At 44.1% G+C, this 25,825-nt stretch overlaps 1 protein-coding gene across 4 annotated transcripts in view; it reads left to right on the forward strand.

Annotated features, from left to right (window-relative positions):
- The window catches only part of GRIP1 (glutamate receptor interacting protein 1), a 702,730-nt gene that overhangs the window by 651,507 nt on the left and 25,398 nt on the right, over positions 1 to 25,825 (forward strand). For 3 of the 4 annotated variants that reach the window (XM_032645736.1, XM_032645737.1, XM_032645738.1), the window contains 5 exons: positions 460 to 599; positions 769 to 960; positions 10,708 to 10,864; positions 11,690 to 11,801; positions 16,666 to 16,899. In XM_032645736.1, the coding sequence (XP_032501627.1) occupies positions 460 to 599; positions 769 to 960; positions 10,708 to 10,864; positions 11,690 to 11,801; positions 16,666 to 16,899 (835 nt within the window). Of the gene's footprint in view, positions 1 to 459; positions 600 to 768; positions 961 to 10,707; positions 10,865 to 11,689; positions 11,802 to 11,911; positions 11,957 to 16,665; positions 16,900 to 25,825 lie in introns of all 4 variants that reach the window. The other variant, XM_032645739.1, reaches the window with a different exon arrangement.

Below are 25,825 nucleotides of genomic sequence, written 5' to 3' on the forward strand. Positions count from 1 at the left end.
TCAGCCTTCCTGGAATTTAAACAGACCACAAGTCCATTTTAAATACTAATTAAAACATTTTTTCTGATTTTATTTGAAACTAAAAAGTAATTCACAATAGACGCAGTTATCTTGTAACATTGCTCAGGAGAAGGCAAGGAGTGACTTTTAGGGACCCTTGCCAACTCTTTTTTTTTTTTTTTTTTTTTGTGGTACGCGGGCCTCTCACTGCTATGGCCTCTCCCGTTGCGGAGCACAGGCTCAGTGGCCATGGCTCATGGGCCCAGCCACTCTGCGGCATGTGGGATCCTCCTGGACCAGGGCACGAACCCGCATTGGCAGGCAGACTCTCAACCACTGCGCCACCAGGGAAGCCCTCAAGTCTTTATTATTATGAATAAATAAAGTATATCAGGGAATTTCTATTCAGTAGCATTCAGGGATTATTTCTACCTTTCCTATTATTATTTGGTGTTTCAGAACTGGCGCGATCCACATAGGAGACCGAATCCTAGCCATCAATAGCAGCAGCTTGAAAGGGAAGCCTCTGAGTGAAGCCATCCATTTGTTACAGATGGCAGGAGAGACTGTCACCTTGAAAATTAAGAAGCAGACAGATGGTGAGTGGGTTGAAAGCCACAATTAAGGATTTGCAGTGCATTTCCTTCCCTTAAAGAATGTGCAAATGTCTACGTGTTTGTTTCTCGGGAAATAAACAGCCAGGGAGTGTTGGCATATCTTTGTATTTAAATTTTCTGTAGTACTTAAGCTCCTTTTCTGTCTTTAAAGCCCAGTCAGCATCAAGTCCCAAGAAGTTCCCCATTGCCAGCCACCTGAGTGACCTGGGAGACGTGGAGGACCCGTCTCCAGCACAGAAGCCAGGCAAACTCACCGATACATACCCCTCCACTGTGCCCAGCGTGGACAGTGCCGTGGACTCGTGGGATGGCTCAGGAATAGAAGGCAGCTACGGGAATCAAGGTATGTCCTAGCCGTGGGGTACAGGAAATTTGTCATTGGTGAAACTCAGGTTTCTCAAAGATCCACCTTCTGCTCCGTGAAAAGAGTATCTTTATTTGACTTGTGTCTGCATCAGTGTAACCATAGTGAACACAGTGAATATGGTGGCCTTTCATCTCCTCCTCCTTAATGCTAATAAGTTGTGAACATCTATCCAACACTAGCAGGCCCCCATTAGACCTACTGCCGTCCAAGTGTTGGATCCAGAAGTTGTCCTTCGAGCACAGTTTAATATGAGGCAAACCACACAGTAAATTGGGTCACTGAAGACCGGCCGCATTGTCTTACTTTTTTAGTAAGCTTTCCACAAAGATGGAATGAGGAGGACAGAGGATGTGCAAAGAGATGAGCCCAAAGATTTGTGACCCCATTTATTCCTGCCTCTTCCCAACTTTTCATGGAAACGTGTAGGGGTTTCCCCCAATGTGCATCATTAGAGAGTTGTAATCATAGTATATTAAAGTATATTGTAGTTCTTTCTTCACAAACATCATCTTCATGGGACGAAGTATAACCTATATGAAAAGGTAAACCTCACTAACACAATATAAACACACAAAAAATATTAGATTGGAGACAGAGTATAAGCTAAATGCTTCTTTTAAAAATATGTTTCCTTCTTAACGATACTTAGCACCGTTAAGATGAAGTGTGTCAAAAATTCTCTCTATTTCTCCAGATAGTGCTTGTGAAGTTGACTTTTTTTTTATAAATTTATTTAATTTTATTTATTTATTTTTGGCTGTGTTGGGTCTTCATTGCTGCATGCAGGCTTTCTGTAGTTGCAGCGAGCAGGGGCTACTCTTCATTGCGGTGCACGGGCTTCTCATTGCAATGGCTTCTCTTGTTGCGGAGCACGGGCTCTAGGCGTGTGGGCTTCAGTAGTTGTGGCTCGCGGGCTCTAGAGCGCAGGCTCAGTAGTTGTGGCGCACAGGCTTAGTTGCTCGGCGGCATGTGGGATCTTCCCGGACCAGCACTCGAACCCATGTCCCCTGCATTGGCAGGTGGATTCTTACCCACTGCGCCACCAGGGAGGCCCATGAAGTTGACTTTTTAAAGGAAGGCCTAGAACCGTACCTGTTTTCCCCTGTGATGTATCATGTTGTGAGATGTAGATTATCTTTCTGCCTTTCTGGTCTGCACAGTCTCTCAGCACACTCTCTCTACCATATCTCAAGAAGACTTTTACCTTTAAATCTATAATAGTTGCTCCATTCCCAGTAGGATGTTGTACCTCCATCATGCGCATCTTCCTCCTTGGGCTAGGAATTCATGTCTCTGCAGCCATGTTCCTTATTGTTCTCTGCTTCTAGTCCAAAATGTCAAGCTTGCCCCATTCCTTCATTAAGTAAATATGTAATGACTGGCACAATAAAAGCCAATATATGATGGGTATACAATGTTGGACAAAAGAGGTATGGTCCTTATTCTTGTGGAGGAGGTTACCCAGCTGAAGGGCCAGACAATTAACAAGTACCAACAGAGTGAATTTTTACTTAGTTAATGAAAAGGGAAAAAGGATGGAGTAATCAAACCCGGTGGAGAAAGAAGGACTGTGTTTCAGGAAGTCTCGCAGTGGGATGACGCTCAGTTCTATTGATGCACACCTTTTCTAGTCTGCTTCTGGGCCAGCTTCGTCCACTCGCCATTCTCTTGACTCTTATACTGTTCATGCCTCTCCGCCTTATCAAGAGCTTATGCTTTTGGCCCCCTTGTCTTATTTATTCCTCCTTCAGACTCTCAGAAAACCCTATGATTGCTTTCCTTAGAGTTTGCAAAGGTCAGTCAGTACAAGAGGAGACTGACAAATTGATGGTACCTGGACTGTCATACTCGTGGACGGTGAGGCTCTTGTGACGTCTGTAATTCTTGACTCTTAAGTCGGGCAGTCTGATCCTGTCATGTGTATTCTTTAGATAGTTCTCTCTTTTGCGTTTATTTTTTCAACTTTATTGAGGTGTAACTGACAAAATTATATGTAGTTAAAGTATACAATGTAATAAGATTTGGTATACATATATATTGTGAAATGATTACCACCGAGTTGATTACCACATCTCTCACCTCGCATAGTTACCATTTATGTGTGTGTGTGTTTGGTGAGAAGGCTTAAGGTCTCCTTTCTTAGCATCATGTATACAATACAGTACTAGTAACTATCATCACCAGGCTGTGCATTACATCCCCAGAACTTATTCATCTTATAAATGAAAGTTTGCACCCTTAGACCCACATCTCTCACCTCCTGCTCCCCAGCCCCTGGCAAACACATTTTCTGTGCCTTCTCTCCTTTGGTTAAATATTAACTTGGTGTATGTCTTATGCCAGTTACTTTAAAATTACTGCTTACGTTTAAATGAGATGACTTTCTCCTAAATTGGAAGGGCGCAAAATTTACCCCCGGTTCACGGTACCTGTGATGAGTGCGTTCTTCCTCAGCCAGCAGAGGGCAGCAGCTGCAGGCTGCCACCAATGTAGAATTCCTCTCTGCCAGCCTGGCTCATCATGCAGTCTGTGGCACGTGTGGAGGTATCTCTCAGCCCGCCTCCCTGGCTTTTCCCTGGTGCCAACCTGGCTCTAGGGCGCTTCCTGCCACCAGTCAACGCAATCCATTCTAGCGTTCCAAACAAAGCATTTTTGTTTTGCCTCATGCCACGGCCCCTGCTTTGGAGGACTGGGCCTTCTCCAGTATCTCTGGTCAGAGGTGTCTCCTCTTGGCTCCTTAGCACCACACCCCGTTTGTCTTTCACGGGATTTGGTAACTTTCCCTGTGTATTATGGTTCAATATTCTAGTTTCGCTGGAGATGGACTCTACATTCTGTTCTTTGTTCTGAGATGATTTCTAAGAGAAGGTAGATCTGTCTTTGCTCTGCCATTTTGAAACCACAGAGTCTCTAAATGCATTGAATATTTCTTGGCAACAACGATTACAAATAGTTACACAAATGTATGATTTGATCTTCTCGTTTTTAGCAAAATTGGGGCTTTAGGAAATAAATTTGGCAGGAAATTATCTGGCTCGCTCTCCTGTGCTAAAATTGGCTTTCAAAAATAAAAGTAACGGCAGGAGCTACAATCCCAAAATTGTAGAGTTGAAGATTGATTTTCAAAACCATTCTCTGATTTTAAACTTTATGAATAAGAACCAGCATCACTTTTCTAAAGTAATAGTGAATGTGAATTAAGAGCTACACATGGAAGATATTTATCTGCACCATATTGTGGTACTAAAAACAATATTGAGCATCCGAATTTTACAAATATCTGAGGTGTAGTTACCCTAAAAGTAAAAATTATTATACCAAGTGTCCATCAACTTTCAGAGGTACCTACATTTGTGAAGACCTATTTTTTCATCATGCAACTGAATAAAAGTTAAACATTACTCTCAGTGAAAGGAATCTAGGCTGAATTTTATACCTTGTGTTAGTTTTCTTGGGCTACTGTAACAAAATACCACAGACTAGTGGCTTCAACAACAGAAATGCATTTTCTCACTGTTTGGGAGGCTAGAAGTCCTTGATCAGGTGTTGGCAGATTTCGTTTCTTCTGAAGCCCCTCTCTCCTTGGTCTGCAGATGGCCACCTTCTCACTGTGTCCTCACATGGCCTTTCTTCTGTGTACCTGCATCCCTGGTGTTTTGTGTGTATCCACATTTCCTCTTCTTATAAGGACACCCATCTGATGGGACCATAGCCCCACCCTTATGACCTCATTTAACTTTAATTACCTCTTTAAAAGCCCTATTTCCAAATAGAGTCACATTGGGGGTTAGGGCATCAACTTACGAGTTGGGGGGTGACACAAGTCAATCCATAACATCCCTCACATGATTATACAAAATATAAGACCAGATACTGAAACTGAGATGTGAAAGAAAGAAAGAAGGGAGGGAGGGAGGGAGGGAGGGAGAAAGGGAAAGGAGGGAGAAAAAAAGAAAAAGGAAAAGGTTTCCAGTTCTAAATAAGAAGAGTAACGACTTAGGAAATACATTTTTTAATTACTTCCATCTTTCAATGTTTTAATCAATTTAGAATTTTAAATCTAGTTTACTGTATCATACCTGTTAATTTTATGTGCTTATTTACATCATCACTCAGTAAATACAAAGTCTAATTATATTTCTGGCACCTGGGCTGCCTCATTTATTTTATTCTTTCCATGGCTTTTAAGTTTGACTCCTATGTAAAGGGATATTCCGCAGGGCCTGGTAACATCTTCTCAACTGTGGCAACCAACTTGCCTTTACCCAAACCTCATTTCCCTCAGATATTCCCTATTTTAAGTTGCGCTGTCATCATCCACCTGCATCAGTTAGGGATTGGATTCACCTACGTATAAAAGAAAATACAGAGGATGGTGTTTAAACAAAATAGAGGCTTATTTTTCTCCCGCTGTAGGGAAGAGCCTGAGGGGGCAGGTAGCCCCACTGTGTTATCAGGACCCAGGCATCCTCCTACTTTCTACTAGCTTCACATCTCATGTCTCTCCATTCATTGCCATTGCCTTTGTTACAAATCCTTCATCAGGTCTGAAATATTTACTTCCTCATTCATCTTACTTTGAGCATCTTACCATTCCATGTTACTATCAATGACCTTTAGAAAACCTAAATCAAACAATGCCACTCCCTTAAAAAAAAAAAACTCTTTTGATGGTTCTCTCTTGCTGTTGGATGAAGCCAAAGGTCCTTAGTTTAAAACACAGAGTTCTTTGTAATCCAGTCCCCAACTTTTTTCTTTTTTTTTTTTTTTTTTTTTTTTTTGCGGTACGCGGGCCTCTCGCTGTTGTGGCCTCGCCCGTTGCGGAGCACAGGCTCCGGACGCGCAGGCTCAGCGGCCGTGGCTCACGGGCCCAGCCGCTCCGCGGCATGTGGGATCTTACCGGACCGGGGCACGAACCTGTGTCCCCTGCATCGGCAGGTGGACTGTCAACCACTGCGCTACCAGGGAAGCCCCAGTCCCCAACTGCCTTATCGATCTCATCTCCCGACACTTCCCCGCAGTACCTTTTACTCCTCATCCTGAGCTTCTCGCTCTTCTCTAAGCAAGCTTTGGCCTTTGGTACCTTGATAGCGCTAGGTGTTTTGATGTTAATCAGTCCCTGCCTTTATCATTTCTAAATCTGTTGGGAAATAGAAATTGGAGTCAGCAATGGATTAAAATATCAACATCTTAATTTTTTTTTTTTTGACAGAGTCGGGGGGTTGTCAGAAAATCTGGATTGAATGTACACCCAGAATCAGGATTGTTATTTCCCTACCCCAGCCCAGGTCTGATGTTGGGACTTAAGTAAGGGGAAAGTCAGATCTACAAAGAAAACTCTAACCCCAGCATATCAGTTGGATTTGACTTAGCTGAATAGAACTAAAAACCCTAATATTGCAGTGACTTAACTCAAAAAGGAGCAGGCATTTCAGAACTAGTATATAATTCAACAGTGTCGTCAAGGACCCATGCTCTTAAGTGTTTCTTCTCTATTATGCTTAGCACTTGCCTTCCATCCTTGGGTTTATCACATTGTCCAAGATAGTTATTGGGGCTCCAGCCATTTCATCTACATTCCGGGCAGCAGGAAAGAGAGTTGTAAGGAGACTTTCCGGAAGTTTTGTTTACATGTCATTGGCCAGAACTTTCTACATAATTAAATTAACACAACTTCAAGGGAGGCTAGGAAATATAGTCTTATCCTGAGCAATAATATGTCCACCCTCAAAATTGGTATTCTAGTAAAAAGTTGAAGATAAGAATGGATGTTATGATAGGCAATTAGTAGTCTGCCACAGTCAGCTAACTGTGCAGTCTTGGCCTCCTGCCTCCTTCAAGTTCAGTGAGCCCCAGGAGTGGGACCCAGGTTTGCTTGCCTAATGGTGCAGCAGCAGTGGGAGAGAATGGGTCTGGAGAGAGCCAAGAAGGGCCCAAGGGTACATTCCCAGTGCTCTTTTCCAGAACTGGACCATTGGGTAAATCGCTGCTCTTCCTCTGGGGAGGATTAAGTACAGATGATAAGAGGGACCAGAAAATCCCTGGCCTACTGCTCCCTCCATGAGAGTGAAGCAGGAACCCACTGACGGAACATGAGGCCAGGGAGCGGCGCTTATCACGAGTGCACCTTTCCAGCCCCTCTTGCTAGGCCTGCACTGCTTCCGCGGTACTTCCACTAGTAAATGCCAGCTTATCCTCTAAGTCCCAGCTTGTATGTTGCTTTTCCGTTGACACCTTTCATGACCTGTATTCTGACCCCCAGACAGATCTCTATTCTTTTCTCTCAGTGTGTTCAGACTGAAAGGATAACACTTCTCACATGCTATTAGAATTCTCATTTCCTATCTGTGCCTGTTTCTCCTCCTCTTTCTCCAAAACCTATACTAAACTGTGCAGTTTGGGAAGACAGGAACCTAGTTTTATTATCTTTACATTTCAGCTCCTCCAGCAGTACCTGACAAGTCTTAGAGGTGCTGGAACATCTCCTGAATTAGCAATGCTGATTTCCTACTTTCCCTGTTTTATAATAAGGAGACTGAGATCTTGACAAGTTGAGTGACTTAGTAAATAATAAAAGTAATGAACATTAAATGAGGCTTTCATTAAAACCTCATTGTGTTCCAGGCATGTTCATGAGTATTTGTGTGTATTATTCTCCTTAATTCTCATATCAACATTGTGAAGCATGTGTCATTATCCCTATTTTACATTGGAGGTGAATTGGCCAAGACCGCAGAGCAAGGAAGTGGCAAACCTGGGACTTGAACCTAGGTCTTCTCTTACTTCAGTCCCTGTGCTAGGATAGCATGGACTAGACCCAGGTCTTCTAAGTTCATGCCTAATGCAAAAATATTTGAATTGTATCCCCTTTTCGTGCCCTGCTTTGTTGTAATGCAATAATCATTTAATAATGCTTATTAAGACAAGGCATCCTTGGTATAGATAGACACGACTTTCGGCAGGGAGGGGACATTTTCCTAGTACTGATGCTTCATACCTGCTCAAGGCCATCCTTACACTCTTGCCCAAGTCACCAGGAACTACTTACAACAGTTGGAAGGAAAATCGGAAAGTTAATCTGCTCAGTTTAAAACATGTTGGAATTTCCCCTGGGAACTGAACGGTCCTCTGGGTTAATGCCTGTCAGAAAAGGATGCTCCCCCGGAGGACACAACCATTTAGCATTTGGCTTTTAGCAAGTTTAAAGCTGGGTCAGGGAAGTGAGGCGCGGGCTTCCCCTAACTCTTTTTAAGAGACTTCATGTAAATACGTGGGGGTTAGTTTATTTGGTTCAGAAGGAGAAGATGCATAGCCTGTCAGACGGAGCCAGGAGAAATGCAGTGTTGCCCAGTCACCCCCCCCCCCACCCCCCGTCAAGAGGAGACTCGTGTGTTCCCTTAATTCAACACTTCTGACAGAAAACTGCACATTCATCACACAAGACTTCTCCCCAAATGTCTAGCCACACTCTGCAGTTACCCAAGAAAGAAAATGAGATTTTGAACTGTAAATAGTTCCTCTGTGCCGAGGACTTCTCATCCTTGGTTTCCTAAAACAGGAGATACGTACAGTATTTCCATCGTGCGGCTGTGTGCTTTCCCCTGCATGCCGGAGATTAAATCCTTTTGATCAGAGAACGTTACCCTTGGCCATCCTGCTCTCTCTGGGCTCTAACTGATAGTGAGGATGGCGTTATAGGACCAAACGAGTAGAGGGCAAGTGAATGGGGAAGACAGTCAAAAGGTTGGCATGGAGACAGTCATCTTCTGTGGTTGAGTCATTGAATTGTATGTGAAATTGGAGCCCTAGGCCTGTTTGCTAGATTATGTGTTTTAAGCCTAGTAAGAAATGTATGTAATATTGCAACCCGGCACACACACGTAAACACACACACACACACACACACACACACGTAACGGGTCACAGCCTGAAGGAGTAGAGGAAGCCGTGTGTGGCGGTTACGGCACGAACCATAAAGTCAGACCTACCAGTCAGCCGCTGCTCTCCCAGCTGAAGGCACCTCATGAAGAATTTTGAAAAACTGAGACCCCGCAACACACTTAAAGCTGTCATCCTAACATTTTTCTCCTCAAATTATAATACTTGCAAAAACTGTCATTTCCAGTTTGCGGTAAATATGCTTAAATATATTTTTGTCAAAATACGGAGCCACAGGTTTAGCTCAAATGTGTAGAAAATTGTCCATTATATAACCTCATCGTCAAAGCCATTCCTCACTGTCACCCATCAAGCCAATCAGACTTAATTCCCTGTCAGAAAGGAAGTCAGTCTTTGTTTTGCAGCTCAGATAAACCTCATAATGTGCCCACCTCCTCACCCTGACAGCTGTCCTTCTGAATTCCGATTCTGAGATGCAGGGAGATAGATGGATGAGAGGGGGTAAAAGCCTTGGCTGAATCTGTGCCTGATTGAAATAAGGCTCCACTCCAAGACCTGCCCTCAGGAATGAGGCTTTCCCGAATTATCCCTTGATTTGATGCCTAGGAGTTTTTATATCCCGGGGCCAAGCTCATTCAAAGGTTTGATATGGATGAGAAGTAGGTCTTTCATTTGTAAAGGGGCAGGAAAACAATTGTGAATGGGGAAGTAAGAAGGGAGACTTGACAGATCTCAGATCCTCCCAGAACTTTCTCAGCGAGGCCGGTTTGGGGAAGACCTGACTGTGGAATTTGAGGATCTGAAAACTGATTCTCCTAAAGTTAGGACTGGAACCCCCAGGAAAGTGTGCAAGTACCCCTAGGTCCTTGAATGCAAATGATAACAGTGTCTACCTTCAAAGATAATTATGAAGAATAAATAAGGTGATACAAATAAAGCACTTGGGCTTCGCTGGTGGCGCAATGGTTGAGAGTCCGCCTGCCGATGCAGGCGACACGGGTTCGTGCCCCGGTCCGGGAAGATCTCACATGCCGCGGAGCGGCTGGGCCCGTGAGCCATGGCCGCTTAGCCTGCGCGTCCGGAGCCTGTGCTCCACAACGGGAGAGGCCACAGCAGTGAGAGGCCCGCGTACCGCAAAAATAAATAAATAAAGCACTTAATGAAGTTCTGGTTGCATAGTAAATGCCCACCTTGTGTTTGCCGTTATTGCTGGTGCTGTAGTTATTTGACCCCCCCTACTCGCTAACAATGTCATTTCTTGGTGGATGAAATAATCCTCGGGCTCATCCCTAACATTGGTGGGCGCCGGCCGGTTTAGCCACGGTTAGTCCACACCCCTGCAACCAGCGCCCCTTGGCCACTCCTTGGGCCGGGAATCCACATCTGGTGGCAAATGCCACTCTCAGAAGGACAGACTTCCACCTGGAAGTGGACGCAGGGTGTCTGGGCAGGAAAGTCAGGGTCCTCACCTTCTGGAGCTTGCGCTAGAAAGGGTTAGATACAGGTCTGGGCATACTCCACCACCACCGCCCCCAGGCCCCAGCAGATTTCTCACCCGGACAGAGGAGGGCAGGAGCCACAGAAAGCACAGGTCCAGCACTGTGGCTCCTCCTGCTTGGGTCTAAGGGTCTTACATCAGGGTTGTTGTTAGACTCATTTGGGATAATAGGTGTGAATGTGTCTTTAATGTAAGACTTAAGTATTGTCTTGATGGCCTCCATGATCCCAAATTCTGTGAAAGTCAGCCCCCTTGAACAAACTAACGGAAGCTACAGAAAAAGACAAGTTACTAAAATAGAATATAATGCCTTGTTTTTGTTTCAGGCACTGGCTTTCAGGCCTCAGGCTACAACTTCAACACCTATGACTGGAGGAGTCCCAAACAGAGAGGCAGTCTGTCCCCAGTCACTAAGCCTCGAAGCCAGACTTACCCAGACGTGGGGCTGAGTAACGAAGACTGGGACCGGTCCACAGTCAGTGGGTAAGGTTTTCACCAACTGCTGCCCTGTCCCAACTGCTTCCGGGTCATTTGGGCCGGATGTGAACTTCTCTACTTCCAGTGGCACCCACTGCTAGCATTGGAAGCATTGTGTGAAGCCACTGTCGCCATCCATGCTGGCCCCATGCCCAGATACGAAGACTTGGGCCTGCCCAGTGGGAGGCAGGGCTCCACCACACAACAGGGCAAGAGCTAAGTTGCCCTGAAAGAAAACAGCAGTAGCACATGAGGAAATTCTACTTCTGTAAACCGTGTCCTCACTCTATGACTAGTTCCCTCTCCTTTTGTTTAGAAGGTAGTTTCACATTAACTTACATTAGAAAAAAAAAATTTTTTAACTGAGGGTTCCCTATTTTCAACTGAGAGGTCTATTTTAGTAGTTTGCTCCCTTACCAAAATATTTTAAGGAAATTCATAAAAAGCGATAGCACTTAACGGCTCTATACTGATGTTTGTAATGAGTGGGGAAAACATATTTTTCTCTCTTAGAGAAAAGTTTGATTTCCCTTTCCCGGTGGACAGAGCAGCTGACGGATATTCCCACGGGTGCCATGTTGACGCAGCCATGAAAACTCTGAAATTCAATTAGTAAGACCGTGGTCCTTCTGGTCTTTGAGACACTTTGAGTTTCCTAAAGCGTCCTTCTACTGGAGCTGGCTTGACTTGGAAGCCACAGTGGGAAGAAAGCCAGACCCAAAACGAATCTCTATTTTGTGTGTGAGATGAAGGAGAGAGAGATTCTGGAGACCAAAAAAAAAAAAAAAAAATGTCCAGCAAGTTCTTAACCCAGACTGTTTTTCACAACAGTTTTACAGGGGCTCCGGACAGTGCAGAGGCTGAACAAGAGGAGAACTTCTGGTCCCAAGCGCTAGAGGATTTGGAAACCTGTGGACAATCAGGAATTCTCAGAGAACTCGAGGTAGCCTCGGTCCTGCTACTTTTATTGTTTCTACATTCATTGTTTTCTTGGTCCTTTTGAGTTGGCATTGATCACACCAGTTCATTTAAAAGCTTTAACCCTTTCCACAGGAGAAAGCTGACAGGCGTGTGTCTTTGAGAAACATGAATCTCTTGGTAGCTACCCTTTATGTTTATATTTTTGCTTGTGAAACTGCCTTCCCTGCCCCCTTGCCGTCTGGACAGTGATTTGATTTTATCCAATGCAGTTAAAAGTATTTCTTTCCCCATTTCCACCCCCCCGCCACCCCGCCGAGCTTACTGACCTGTGGCTTCTGCCATTTGCTCCCTGCTAACCCTGACTGTACCTGTTTGCCACTGGATCGTTTGGGGCGAGCTAAGTCTCCCAGCAGTGGCATCTCTCATTCTCTTATTTGCTTTAGAAAGGTTTCTTTGGCATGTTTTCATTTGTACCTGGTAGAGACATTAATTTGATCGTGAAGAGGAACATAAGAGGAAATTTTACTTTACTTCATTTTGCCCTTAACGTAGATGACAGTGCCTCTGGTGAAAAAAGCCAGTCTGTTTGAAAAGCAGCCAGCCAACATATTACAGACTACATTGCTGTTAATTGCAAATCCTGATTCTTTGTTAATTTAGTGTGAATTCAAGGAGTTGCAGAGAGACGGAGTATAATAGCTGAACTCCTGGGGAGTTCTTTAATCAAAGCCATAAATTTGCTGACGGTATTCACACTTTGGTCTGGGAAGTCCTGGACTGTTTCCTTTTATGTTCTTTTAAATTTTCGGAGCTGTAAAAAATAAAGTGGCAGAAGTTTCATTTTTATTTTGATGTCATATGAGGTCCCCAAGTCACCATAAGGAATGTGAATGGCCTAATGGGGTGGAACTCTTGCAATTCTAAAATGATGACTCATCTTTATATTATTTTGCTTCTCAAATGCATGTGTGGATACTCTATGTGATTCTAATGTCTGTGAATCTGCAAAGAGAATTATAAAGAAAAATACTAGTTTGAATTTGTAAACATGATTATTACCTGGCATGAATTGCAGCTTCAGAGCACAAGTTAAAGGACCTGGAGATGGATAATCCTATAAAATTTAAATACATTAAGATGTTAGCAATTGGTTCCCTTCTATGAAACTTTCAAAAAGAGTAGAGTGCTTAAGTATCAGGTGGCTTATTTAAACTTTTACCACTTCCCATATGGAGAAGGGTCAGCATTCTCGCAAACTGAGTAAAGATCTCAGTTCACAATTCTTGAACATATGCCTGCTTTTCAAAGTGTGTTTTGGCTCATACGCCTTTTTCACTTTGCATTTTGAAATACTTCTCTTTTGAAGAAGCAGCTATTCTTCTAATAGCGTCTACATTAGGTAAAATGAAGATGATGTAAAAAGTAGTACAATGAAGTTGTGTTTTCACTCAGACATTGAGTTATCCAATGGAAACAACGTACGTCAGCATAAAAGTCATCTCGCAGGGGCCAATAGGTTTTCTGTAACATCGTTTCTGGCAGGTGTGGCCCTCGAAATTATACATCCAGGAAAAAAAATGGGTTGAATTAATAAGCCAAATAGAAATTAAAGTTTTCAACTAGGAAGAATGATTGACAGATCCATAAATTAGAATCTCATTTACACTTTTAGCACAAAGGGAATTCATTTATCAGTTTGGATGAACTCTGCTCCCTTGATTGCAAAAGGTACTATGCAAAAAATATTACTGAAGCTAGGTTCCTGCATAAGAAATGTATATCCAGCATTAAAAGTTAAAGCATACTATCACTGTAACAAATGTAGAAGGTTAGCTAAGATGAAAAATGATTACAATTGAAATGAAAATGAAAACGATACTAGTCATTTTCCCCATTGCTGCTAGCAATAATTTAGGTTCAGCTTTAGCGCTGAAAAATATATAGTTTTAACAAAAGAGAAAAATTCAAACTAAGACTTTGGACAAGTTACTTAATTTCCTTATCAGGTATTTCTGCTTTAAAATATGGGGATTATAATGACTAATGTTTATACGGCACTTAACATAGAACATGGCACAATAAATGTTTGATAGAAATTATTTTTGCCACTTTTTTGAGTAATGAATACTGCCTTAACTATCTTTTGCTTAGTGTAACATAGGAAGAAGGTTTAACTGAATGTCAGATAGAGAACTCTTAAATATATTCCTCCTAAGTTGTATGTATACCAGTTATCTCACTAATAATTTTGAAAAAGTATAATATAAATTATGAATGGTGCAGAATGAAAACAGGCAATACATACTCTCGAAGCAGAAACAAATCCTAGAAAACTTTAAATAATTACTTTTTATTTTAGTTTTTGTATTTGTGTTTTAATTGTAATATTCCTTCAGCAACATCACTAATTCAGTTTACATTCACTTTAAACAAAACAATCTATCCTTTGAAAACTCGACCTGAAGACCTTTTGATGGTCTGTCAGTGCTTCCATTAGAACCCTTTCTAGATCAGATTGTAACTTGTGTTGTGGCTAAGCTCATCAAAGCAGAAGTGTTGTCTCCCGGCTGTAGAGATTATTTGACTTCCAGTGTGTTTCCTGTTGGTCTAATGAAAAATGAGTATTAAAAATAAATGTTAACCAAGCAAATAGCTAGTCTAAATAGGTAAAAACAATAGGTGGATGGTCACCACAGCAAGAAAACAATCATCAGATGCTATCAGTAACAGTAGATTAAACAAGGAAATGATATGTGTGAGTTAAATGCCATAAAATAAAAGGATGTCCCATGTTACCAACAAAGCTAGTAATAGAAAGGTTTCGATTTAAAGGGGATTTATCTGAAATAAACCATTATATGGATAATCCACACTGGATAAATGTTAAGGGTTTTTTTCATTTATTAAACAAAGTCAGTTTTGTGTGTTTCAACCTCATACTTGACTGAGAACCAATACAGCCTCATAGTCAAGAATAAGAGTTTTGGAGACATTGCTAAAGTAGTAATCCCAGACTCTTGGGCAAGTTGCTTCACTTATCCAGGCATCCCCTTCCTTAAGTGAAATGAGGAGGTATAATAGTTATAATACCTTACCATATAGAGTTATTATAAGTATTTAATGGTATGCTACATACACACACAATGTGGTACTTAGCATTTGTAAATGCTCAATGACCCATGAGGTTTTTTTTACAATTGTTTTTTAAAAACTTATCAGTAAGGGGCTTCCCTGGTGGCGCAGTGGTTGAGAGTCCGCCTGCCGATGCAGGGGACGCGGGTTCGTGCCCCGGTCCGGGAAGATCCCGCATGCCGCGGAGCGCTGAGCCTGCGCTTCTGGAGCCTGTGCTCTGCAACAGAAGAGGCCACAACAGTGAGAGGCCCGCATACCGAAGGAAAAAAAAAATTATCAGTAAGATAACTGATCTAGTCAGAATATTGATAAGTTCACTTGTTTTGTTTCTTTTTCAACAGAATTGTAGATATACCTACCTGTGTGCTAATACTTGGCTGTCATTCAAAGATCTTGTTAGTGGCATATGTATAGCTGAACACCAGGTGAAGCTTGGAATTATAAATCTTAGCAAGATAACAAATGAAAACTCTACTCACTTTGCAGTACTCCCTCCTGATCAGTAATTTTAGATAGTGCACTTGGCTCATTTACTACCTATGGGACCTCGTGTAGGTCAGCCTTTTTGTGCCTCAGTTTCCTCACATGTAAATTAGGAGGAATAACAGCACTTACCTCATAAAGTTGTTGTGAGGCTTAAATGAGTGAATACATTCAAAGGACTCAACAAATTACACTTCTGTTACTTTTAGCATCAGTATTAACACCACTAGATCATGTTGTAGCCAGCCACGTGGCACGTGGAATTTGTTTTCTGTATCCATGATTTCATGCAGATTCACTGATGCTGGTACACCATTATATAACCACCATACGGAGGAACACAGCTGGCTACAGGCATATTTTCAGAATTTCAGCATCCTCTAACCATGAGAAATGAACATTCCCAGCATGGTATTGGTTTCCAATGCTCTTTTTGTTCCACTTCTGAGACTCAGTCATTTTTGAGATCTAATCTTAGCATTCCTTGTGTATTATGCAGGGAACATATTTGAAAGTGAACAAACTTCTCAATTCACTAATAAAATCCAACCCAGGTCTCATCACTTTTGAGCAAAGGGTTGAATACGGTAGCGTGATAAATGATTATTCCTTAACCTCTCTGAGGATCTTACACAAAGGTCATTTCTAAGAAACACTGACCTACCCCAAATGATGTGGAGACATAGCTGATCTACAAACTTCTCCGGCCGGCCACGTGGCGAAAGGAAAGACAATATGCCAGAGCTAGGCAGCCAGCGTTCGGTAGAAGCCCTCGCCTTTGTTATCAGTAGCCTCATTTCAGCCCATTGTTACCTCCAGGTGGGGCTAGAGGCACCATTGCAAATGGGGTCAGCCTGGTCCCCACTGAGGTGTTCTTAGTTCATTTCTGTAAGCTATACTGAAGGTTGCCTCGTGAATCCCATCTTTAGATCCCACTCAGTGGAAAGTTAATGCTTAAAATGTAGTTTGCAGTAAGCAGATGTTAGAGCTTTTCAGTTTGCCTCCAAACTGCCAGGGGTGGTATTTGATTAAATAAACTCAGTGGCTTAAGTACTTAAATTGGATTTGAGTTGTGCATTATACATGTCACTTGTGAAGCCTATTCCCAGACTTTCACGGTGCAATTAGTACGTCCATTCTCCAGCCTTTGGTTATGCCCTGAAGAGACCGTATTTTGACTGGGCAGAAGGAGAAACGTGCTTCATGTTGAGCAACGAAACGCTTTTCTTAGTCCGTGGCTTAATTGTTTCTGAAAATTGTCGATGCCACAGGCAACAATTATGTCGGGGAGCACGATGAGTTTGAATCACGAGGCCCCTACACCTCGCAGTCAGCTGGGGCGACAGGCCAGCTTCCAGGAACGGAGCAGTTCGCGGCCACACTATAGCCAGACCACTCGGAGCAACACTCTGCCCTCGGATGTGGGCAGGAAGTCTGTCACCCTGAGAAAAATGAAGCAGGAAATGAAGGAGATCATGTCCCCAACTCCTGTGGAGCTGCACAAGGTCAGGAAACTCTCTTTCCTTCCCTTAGGGTCACATTCTGTTCAGCGTGGCCACCCCGATGCAAGCATGATCATGACATTCTACTGTGGGCTCAGCCAAGGAGAGAAGCTAGAGCTTAAAGGCAGGTCATCAGAGACCGATTGTTCTCAAAACGTGATCTCTGAGAGGTGATCTCATAAAACGGGGAACACTGGCTTTCAAGCAGTGAATTTATCAGAAATGTATTTATGGCCAAAATCTTCTCACAGAAGTTTGAGGTTCTAGTGCCACGTGGAGGTTGAATGGGTTGGTCTGTTATTCCAACTTCATTGGAAGGGGGAAGGATTTTCTAAATGTCGTACACTCCCAGCTTCACTGAAAAGGGGTTTCAGGGGTGACGCTGGAAGGCTTAATCATCAGTTACAGACTTCTCAGTAGACGGTTATGTTATTCAGGGGACATGAAGTTCTCTTGGAGATGTCATTTAGATGTCTTGGGTCAGGACAGGGTAAGCCCTGGTTATATTCCATCTCTGCTATGAGAGTTGCCTCACTTTGCTTCATGGAATAAAACCTATGATTGCAAACAGCTGAATCTGAGTTGCTGGCAGAGTTTGAACAAGGCATGTGTAGGTGACAGTGTCTGTGGAGCCCAGGCCAAGGAAAGCAGTGGGAGGGAGCTTTCTCCGGTTTTCTTTTGTAGAACTCTAATGCTTTTTGTTGTTTTGTTGCTAATACATAAGGATGTATAGTTGGTAACAATCTCAGCCTACTTTTCTTGAGAGCCAAGACCCTCTCTGTAGTTAATAATCTGTTAACTAGAGATAAGTTATCGGTCTTACCCAGAAGAGCATATAAATGTCAGGTTGAGAGGAGGTAAAGGCCAACGACTCCCTTTTTTCTCTAACGACTTCAGTCTCCCTAACTATTAAAAGTAGCCGTTTTGCAGCTGACAACGGATATAGTGAAAGAAAGGATTGTATAGGAAGTTGGGTTCTGAATTCTGTGTTCCAATCCTGGGTTCATTCTTTCTTCACTCCTTCATTCGTTCATTCATTCAATGCATAGACTGTGCATTCATTTACTTAAAGAATGTATTATAAATCCCCAGGGAGCACATGGTCTAATGGGGAGACAGTCCAGGAAACAGTAGGAAGATGGTGGGATAAGTACAATAGACGCTAGACTAGGCTGCCCTGAGGGACGGCACAAGGTAGGGGGCTGGCGGGCAGGGTTGGGGAGGAACCTGAACCCACTACAGAGGAAGATAAAGCCTTCCTAGATGCAGGTGTTGACTCCGCAGGAAGGTGGAGGGTGGGAAGGCATTCCAAAGCACAGAAAGAAACATGTACAAGGGCTTCCCTGGTGGCGCAGTGGTTGAGAGTCCACCTGCCGATGCAGGGGACACGGGTTCGTGACCCGGTCCGGGAAGATCCCACATGCCGCGGAGCGTCTGGGCCCGTGAGCCACGGCCGCTGAGCCTGCGCGTCCGGAGCCTGTGCTCCACAATGGGAGAGGCCACAACAGTGAGAGGCCCGCGTACCGAAGAAAAAAAAAAAAAACACATGTACAAAAGGATGTCACAGATAGCAGTATACTGAGGGAGTGCAGATCTGCCAACGAGAGCCTTGTGCATTAAGAGGCATTACAGACTTTACAGAAAAGCAAAGACGTTTCTGACGCTTTAGGGTGGGGACCCAGCTCTAGCCCCATATCACAAGTTAGTTGGTTTATCCAGTTACCGTGAATTGCTGTCTGTCTGGTAAACACCAGCCTTCACCACCTGTCACATATCCTGATCTGCTAATTGACGGACACCATTAGGAGGCTGTAAGGACTCCACTGGTGATTGAGTTGCAGCAGCTGCATAGTCACTGCTAATTCTGCTGGCCCTTCCTGATTCCCTCGGTTATTTAGGAACCCTGCCTTCCCCTCTTCTCTAAAAGTCTACTGCCCGGGCAGAGGGGAGCATGCTGGGTAACCCACCTTCCTTCAGCACCGAAGGAAAAGGATACCAGTGAGTGCCTACTGTGTGCTATATTCTTTCTATTTTTAGCCTCCCACAGCAGTGTTTCTTAGCAGATATTTATTACCTCCAGCTGCAGGATAGGGAAATAGCAAGTATAAAATAGAGCCATTTTTCCTTCTGGAGTGACGCAGTCTCCTCAAAGGGACATTCCTGATAGCCCAGCAATACAAAAGGCTTGTCTCGCCATCCCTCCTGTACTGAAAGCAGTTAGCAAAGATAACGACAGTCAGTTGGCTGTGCAAGTTGTTAGAGCTGAGGTTTTAAAAAATGTGCTGAAAATAGATCTTGTTTTTTTTTTAAAAGAAAAAAAGGCGTCATGCATTTAACAGCACAATGAGTGGCAGAGGATGGACTGGTTGGAACACTTGTGTCGGGGGGTGTGAATTGAGAGGCCACAGATCACAGACTCCGCTGGACCCACTTGACCTAACAAATGGGTTACTTCTTTCTTCCTCCACTTCAGTCATTTCCCCTCAATGGTAGCAGTAAGTGCATTTCCCATGTGGCTTCACTCTTCTTCCAGATTGATACCAAACAAAATAAGATGCTCAGAGGTAGGTGGTGTCCTGGGCATTGTAAGACACCCAAAATGATCTTGTTAAGTGAAAATGTAGCGGAGGAGCCTGCCGCCTGACAACATGGAATTCTGGGAGTGGTTTATGCTCACATCTCGGGTATCTTTTCTTTTTTAAGTGAATTCAATTACCCTGATAGGCCGTCCACATGTTTGTTGTTAAACACATTCTCCAATTTTGAAATGCTTGAGAGGAGAAATAGTCATTAGAAGAGTCACTTTACTCAGAGCAGAGACTGGTAATTGCGCTTGTGTCTTGATTATGGGCATCCCTTGAACACTGGAGGGTTACCTGACACCATGAAAAGGCACAGTGCCTTGTTGATGCAATTGAGCTATCTTCCCCTCCAGGTGCTATTAGCCTGTACTAAACCTTCACAGAAGTGAGGAGAAGGTACTCTTTTGTGTGTGGGGGGGGGGCTGGTGTGGAGAGGGGACCAGGGAAATAGAAAAACATCACTTCCTCAAGTTAAAAATAACCCCAAGTTAAGACTGCACAGCTTGGCAAGTGGAATGAAGGCTGGTTTTCAGTTTCCTGAGCCCCTTGGGTGGACTTTTCTACATAGACCTAGTGGAGGAATTCCCAAGGGGCTGCAAAGACCAGAGTGGAAAGGCTGGGTAGGGTTAATAATTAGCACACCATTCTGAACACACTTGGTGTTATTTAGTTGCCGTCTTTCTCGTGGCTGTGTGCCACTTGGTGAAAGCTTGGCCATGAGGACAAGTTGTGGATCTGTCCGTATCCAAGCCAGTACCTACAAACTCTTACTAGCACTAGAAGCTGCCTCAAGAGGATAGGAATGAATGGGCCGGTATCCACCCCCTTCCTGGGGAACACAAACAAATAGCAAAAACCACTCCATCTCCTGATACAGAAAGAAGAGAGCCTTAATCTTCCAGTTTCTTGAGTTGGAACTTCCTCTCCATTATCTGCCCCTCCTTTTGCACCCAGTCCTCCTCACCAATACCTTTTCTTCCTTCAGACCTTCTGAAAATGCAGAGCTCAGGTGAGAGGCTACATGGTTTTTGTTTATTTCACACTATCTGTCGCGTCTGAGGCTCTGCCGAGTCCCGGCAGGTCTTCCGTCAGGTCGACCTCGTGCATTCCTGAACCTGAAAAGCTAGTTACCCTTCCTGACGCTTGAGAACAAAGCACCACAGCCTCACTTCCCTTTTGGGCCTTTGTGGTTGGAGGAGGAAGTTGGCGCTGGAGTGATGGTTCGGTACTTAGATGGGGGCACGGCAGGTAGACAGTGAGGGAGTCACAGGGAAGTGATACTCGTGTCTCCAGAGGCCATTGCCTCTCAAACTTTCTTGGCTAAGACACAGTCCAAAATACATTTTGCCTCACAATTCAGGATACACATACACCCACGTTCATATATGTAAATGAATCCAAAAATTGACTGCACGCTGTATGCTAACATTTTCTGTTTTGTTTGTTTTCTTTTATTTATTTATTTGTTTATTTTAACATCTTTGTTTGTTTTCAAATGCTGTCACATTAAGCTGATTTCAAGACTTATTAATGGGTCTCCACCGAAAGTTTGGGCACCACAGCCTTAGAGAATAGTTTGGCATATGGACCTCTGATGATCTCTACCATCATCACATGACTGCTTGTTACAACGCGGGTTCCTAAGCCCAACCTAGACTCACCTGGTCAGAGCTTTCTGGGAGTGGAGGCCAAGAATCTACATTTTAACAACCCCTTAATGGATCCTTTTGCTCCCTAAGGATTGAGAATCACTCCCTTAGGTTTTGCTAACAGGAGGTGATTATTTTGTGTCAGCGAAATCAGAGTCACTGACACATAGTGGCTGAGTAAAGGGGAAATGAGGTTGCATCTTTGGCCCTGGAGCTTCTGAAGTTTTATCTTTAAAATGAATTCTGGTTTGTACTATAGCTTATCACAGATTTTTTTTTCTCTTTGCAGTTAAGGAGCCTGTGATCTTAGCTACAGTTCATTGATAACCCCTCTTTTCCTTCTGAAGCTCAAATATTCTTTGGTGTCCTCTTAATCTATTTCTGAGATGAATTCTAGCCTCACTTCTCTTTGCATACTTTAAGGCAAAACACTTTTTTTTTAGTAGAGTAGAAAATCTTCATATTCAGAGCATTTGGACTTCTTAGAAAATCATTTCCTTTTGATATTTTATTTTTGGCTGCACCGTGTGGCATGCAGGGTCTTAGTTCCCCGACCAGGGATCGAATCTGCGGCCCCTGTAGGGGAAGCATGTAGTCTTAACCACTGGACTGCCAGGGAAGTCCGTGTCATTTGTGTTTTTCAATAAAATTATATTCCTTAATTGTATGCAGCTGTTTTTATTTATTTTTTTTTACAGAAAGGTTTTTTAAAATTATTTTCCAGAATCATCTCTTATTTATGGCTGCTGATGGCATGACCCGTGAACATTTGAGTCTCGTGTTTCTTGTAGCTGCTTTTGCTACCATCAGCTTTTCTCTCAGCCAAGTTCACTTTGCAATTTCAATATATTTGAGTGTTTTGAGAGTGGATCTTTGTTCTTGATATGATAAAGTTGTTTCACTTCTTGGAAGGAGTGTCATTTTTGGTGTTTAAAGCCCACTTCTTTTGCAATACTCTCCCCAGTTCAGGAACAGGCTCGGCCTTAAGAGGAAATATGAAATGGAAACACATATCTTATTCCGGCACAGGCATCTTTCTTCACCAAATACTTGCAGTTGGTACTCAAGATCCAGTGAATTGTCAGGCAGACAGAGGTTTGGTCACAATCTGACAGTCATTGGCTATGTCACTTCTCTGAACTTCAGTTTACTCACTTAGCAGAAAAGAGGAGGGATCACCTGTTATCAGGAGAGGAGACTTCACAAATAGCATTTCCCAGGTGAAGTCACCAGTCAGTCTTACCTCAGCCCTACAGTGTCAGAAACCCAGAAAATGAGATCTCCTCAGGATCCCAGCCTTAAACACGATTCAGGCAGCTGCCTTAGAGCCTCCAGAGATGGAGGTGTACACCATAATGAGAATCTCTTTACAGAGAGAAATGGACGTGTGTCTAGTTACTAGTCACTACATCAGTCTGACAAGCATATTCTCTCCTTGTAAAACCAGGGGCAGCTGACAATCAGTGTGGAATTATAGGACAAGGGTTGGAGTTTAGGTTGTATGTTTTATATGCGTAATGACATCCAGCCCCGACAGTCCTCAAAATAGATTGTTTCAATCAGCTTCCCTTGTCTGTGATTCTGTTAAGACTTACTTTTCAAAAATGTAAAAAACAAAATTCTTAAACAAATGATTGGCTCGTGCAAAAAAAAAAGTGTTTTTTAACTCATTAATGAGGAATGACAGCAGGATGAAAAAGCTTGTTCAAAGGGAAGATAAAGAAACTATACCATATATATATATATATATATATATATATATATATATAATCAGTCCATGGAGGAAAAAAAAAAGAATGCCAAATAAGATTTCCTAGTTAAAATGAAAGCTGCTCAATGACTTACAGGGAAATAAAAGCAAGGCCTTTGAACTTATCTTTTCTGAGGGACAGAACTCAATTTGCATCGTATCTCTTCTCTGTAAGTTGCCATCCACTTTTACAGAGTCTGAGCCCTGAGCCATAGAAATGCTAAGTCAAACAGAGTGCAGTCCCCTAGACTCAGATGACCCTTAGGCGGGCTTGTTAGGCAGTGGTCTAGTGTGCCTGATATCTCAGTTTTTGATCTCTCACTTCTGTCCAGAAATGTTAATAGCTTCCCTTAAGTCTAGCCCTGGCCTAGGGATCATTCATCTTTTTCTGATGTTTTTGCTTGTCTCTGTTGTGATCAAATGTGTTTATTAATAGGTCATAAAATATTGTTACCTACGGCATATTCACTTTACAAACGAGGTGGCTCCCTGAGGGTCACTCTGTTTCCCTAATGTCCAGGTCCTTGGAGAGTAGCCTGTTTGACCTCTTCCTCCACCATCGTTCTGCTCTATTGTGTGTCTGTTGCGTGTCTGGCCGGGCTGTGGTGAGGATGACATTGATAACAGTCTAGCCCAGGGCTGCCCTCTTTCTTCCCCTTAGATGGAGCACAGAGCTCTTTCTTGTTTGAGGATCTTTGTAGTGTCAAACCACAGCATTACCTGGAATGAGGAAATAAAATCAACTTTCTTAGTCCTCAGTGCAGTGGGAGTTTGGTCTGCTGTAATTTGTCATACTTCCCGAATGACAAGTTCCTGCCCCCAAATTCCCAGAAGCCCAGAGGATGGGTGAAGGGGATGCCTCTCACCCAGAGGTGCAGGTGGCCCCTGAATCAAGGAGGCCACCTGTGATACTGTGGTTTATAATAAGTATACATTTGATCTGGTCCCAGTTGCTGGCACAGAGCTCCTAAAACCCTTGGAATTTCTTAAATGTTGAGAGTGAGAAAGGTATCTTTTGTTACGTTAATGAGGCGCCAGGTGGAGCCAATCCTATGATTAGAGGGTTGGAACTTTCAGTCCCACCCCCAACCTCCAGGGAGGGGAGGGGATTTGCAGGTGAAATCAATCACTAAAGGCCAATGACTTAGTGCTCCTGTAATGAAGCCTCTATAAAAACCCGAAAGGATGGGTCTCCAGGCGCTTTCAGGTTGGAGGGGATGCGGGGAGAGTGGTGCGCTCAGAGGGCACGGAGGCTCTGCGCCCTTCCCGAATACCTTGCCCCAGAGCAACGCTTCCAGCTGGCTGTTCCTGAGTTGTACCATTTTATGATAAACCGGTGATATGGTAAGTTCTGTGAGCTGCTTTGGCAAATTAGTCAAACCCAAGGAGAGGGCTGCTGGAACCTCTGAGACATAGCTGGTTGGTCAGAGGCACGGGTGACAACCCGTGTCTGAAGATGATTGTCTAAAATGCTGGGGTGGAGGTGAGGTGACATTGTAAGACTGAGCCCTTAACCTGTGGAGTCTGACGTTATCACCAGGGAGATAATGTCAGAATTGACTTGAATTGTAAGACACTCAGCTGCTGTTGCAGGACTGCTTGGTGGTGTAGGGAACCCACCTACCCCCAACACACACACACATGTTCGAACTGTGATCAGGACATCTTGCCCACACGGGCCTGAGGACTATGGAGGTCAGTAAGTTGCCAGGGCGACTCAGGAAAAGACAGGAGCTGGAGGAGAGCCAGGCCAGAACAGCCCTGGGGGCCGGAGAGCAGAGGCAGGTGTGGAGAGGGGCTGGCAGGCAGTCCTGAGCTGAGATGCTGGAACGGTCTCTGCCAGGCTGGCTGACTTGGTGCTGGCTGGGCAGGGAGAAAGGGCCAGGGGCAGAGCTAACGGTAACTAGGTGTCCATCAGCTGCCTGTGGCCTGGCTTGATCTCCTGGAGGATTGGAGAATGATCTGGTTCTTTCCTCTTTAGTATGATGTGAAATGAAAGCTGCAGAGGTCCTCTGAGATGAATTGGGAAAGCAGCCCTCAATCCACCATGGATCTTAAAAACTGTGAACTTCCTTGGCTGGGACTTAGTTCTCCGAGGGCCAAGTCAGCCCTGACACGCACAGACTTAGGGCCACCATCCAAGCTCTGATTCTCCCATTGTTGAGCCCCCGTTTGTCAAGCTCATGGGGCCACATGCTTGCCAGAAAACAGGAGGCAGCGTCTGACGCTGCTGTCCGTCCAGTTCTCTCCTCTGCCAACGAGACTCCTGGACAGGAAGGCAGCAGCTGCTTTTCCTGACCCTGTTCATCTTGGAACCCACACTTTTGAGTGGCAGAATCCAAGATGGCTTCCTCTGGGCTGGAAGAATGCAGCTGGAAAAGCCGTACTTTAGTTTTTTCTTCCAGCCCCACAGGTAGTATAGAATTGTGCTCAAAACCAACATTACTTGAATTGTCAGGTTTAAAGGAACAGGGCCCCCCCCAGTGGTGTCTGCAAGAATAAACCCAAGTGCCCGGTAATTTGTGGAAGTACTAGAACCATCTCTGATAAGGCCATCGGGCGAGGGACTGAGCCACAGAGGCTGCCAGGGCTTAGGAACTGCTCCTGGGGGTGGCTGCCACTTGCCTTGACGTGCTCAAGAGAGTAGACACGGTTGCCATTAAAATCCAGGTGGGGGGAGTTGGCTCTGCTGCTGAGGCTTTTCACTTGTGTCAAAACTGAAAACACAGGGGCTCCCCTGGTGGCGCAGTGGTTGAGAGTCCGCCTGCCGATGTAGGTGACACGGGTTCGTGCTCCGGTCCGGGAGGATCCCACATGCCGCAGAGCGGCTGGGCCCGTGAGCCATGGCCCGCTGAGGCTGTGCGTCTGGAGCCTGTGCCCCGCGACAGGAGAGGCCACAACAGTGAGAGGCCTGTGTACCGCGGGGGGGGGGGGGGGGGGGGGGGGGG

The sequence above is a fragment of the Phocoena sinus genome, chromosome 10, assembly GCF_008692025.1.
Source record: "Phocoena sinus isolate mPhoSin1 chromosome 10, mPhoSin1.pri, whole genome shotgun sequence".
In the NCBI taxonomy this organism is placed as follows: Eukaryota; Metazoa; Chordata; class Mammalia; order Artiodactyla; family Phocoenidae; genus Phocoena; species Phocoena sinus.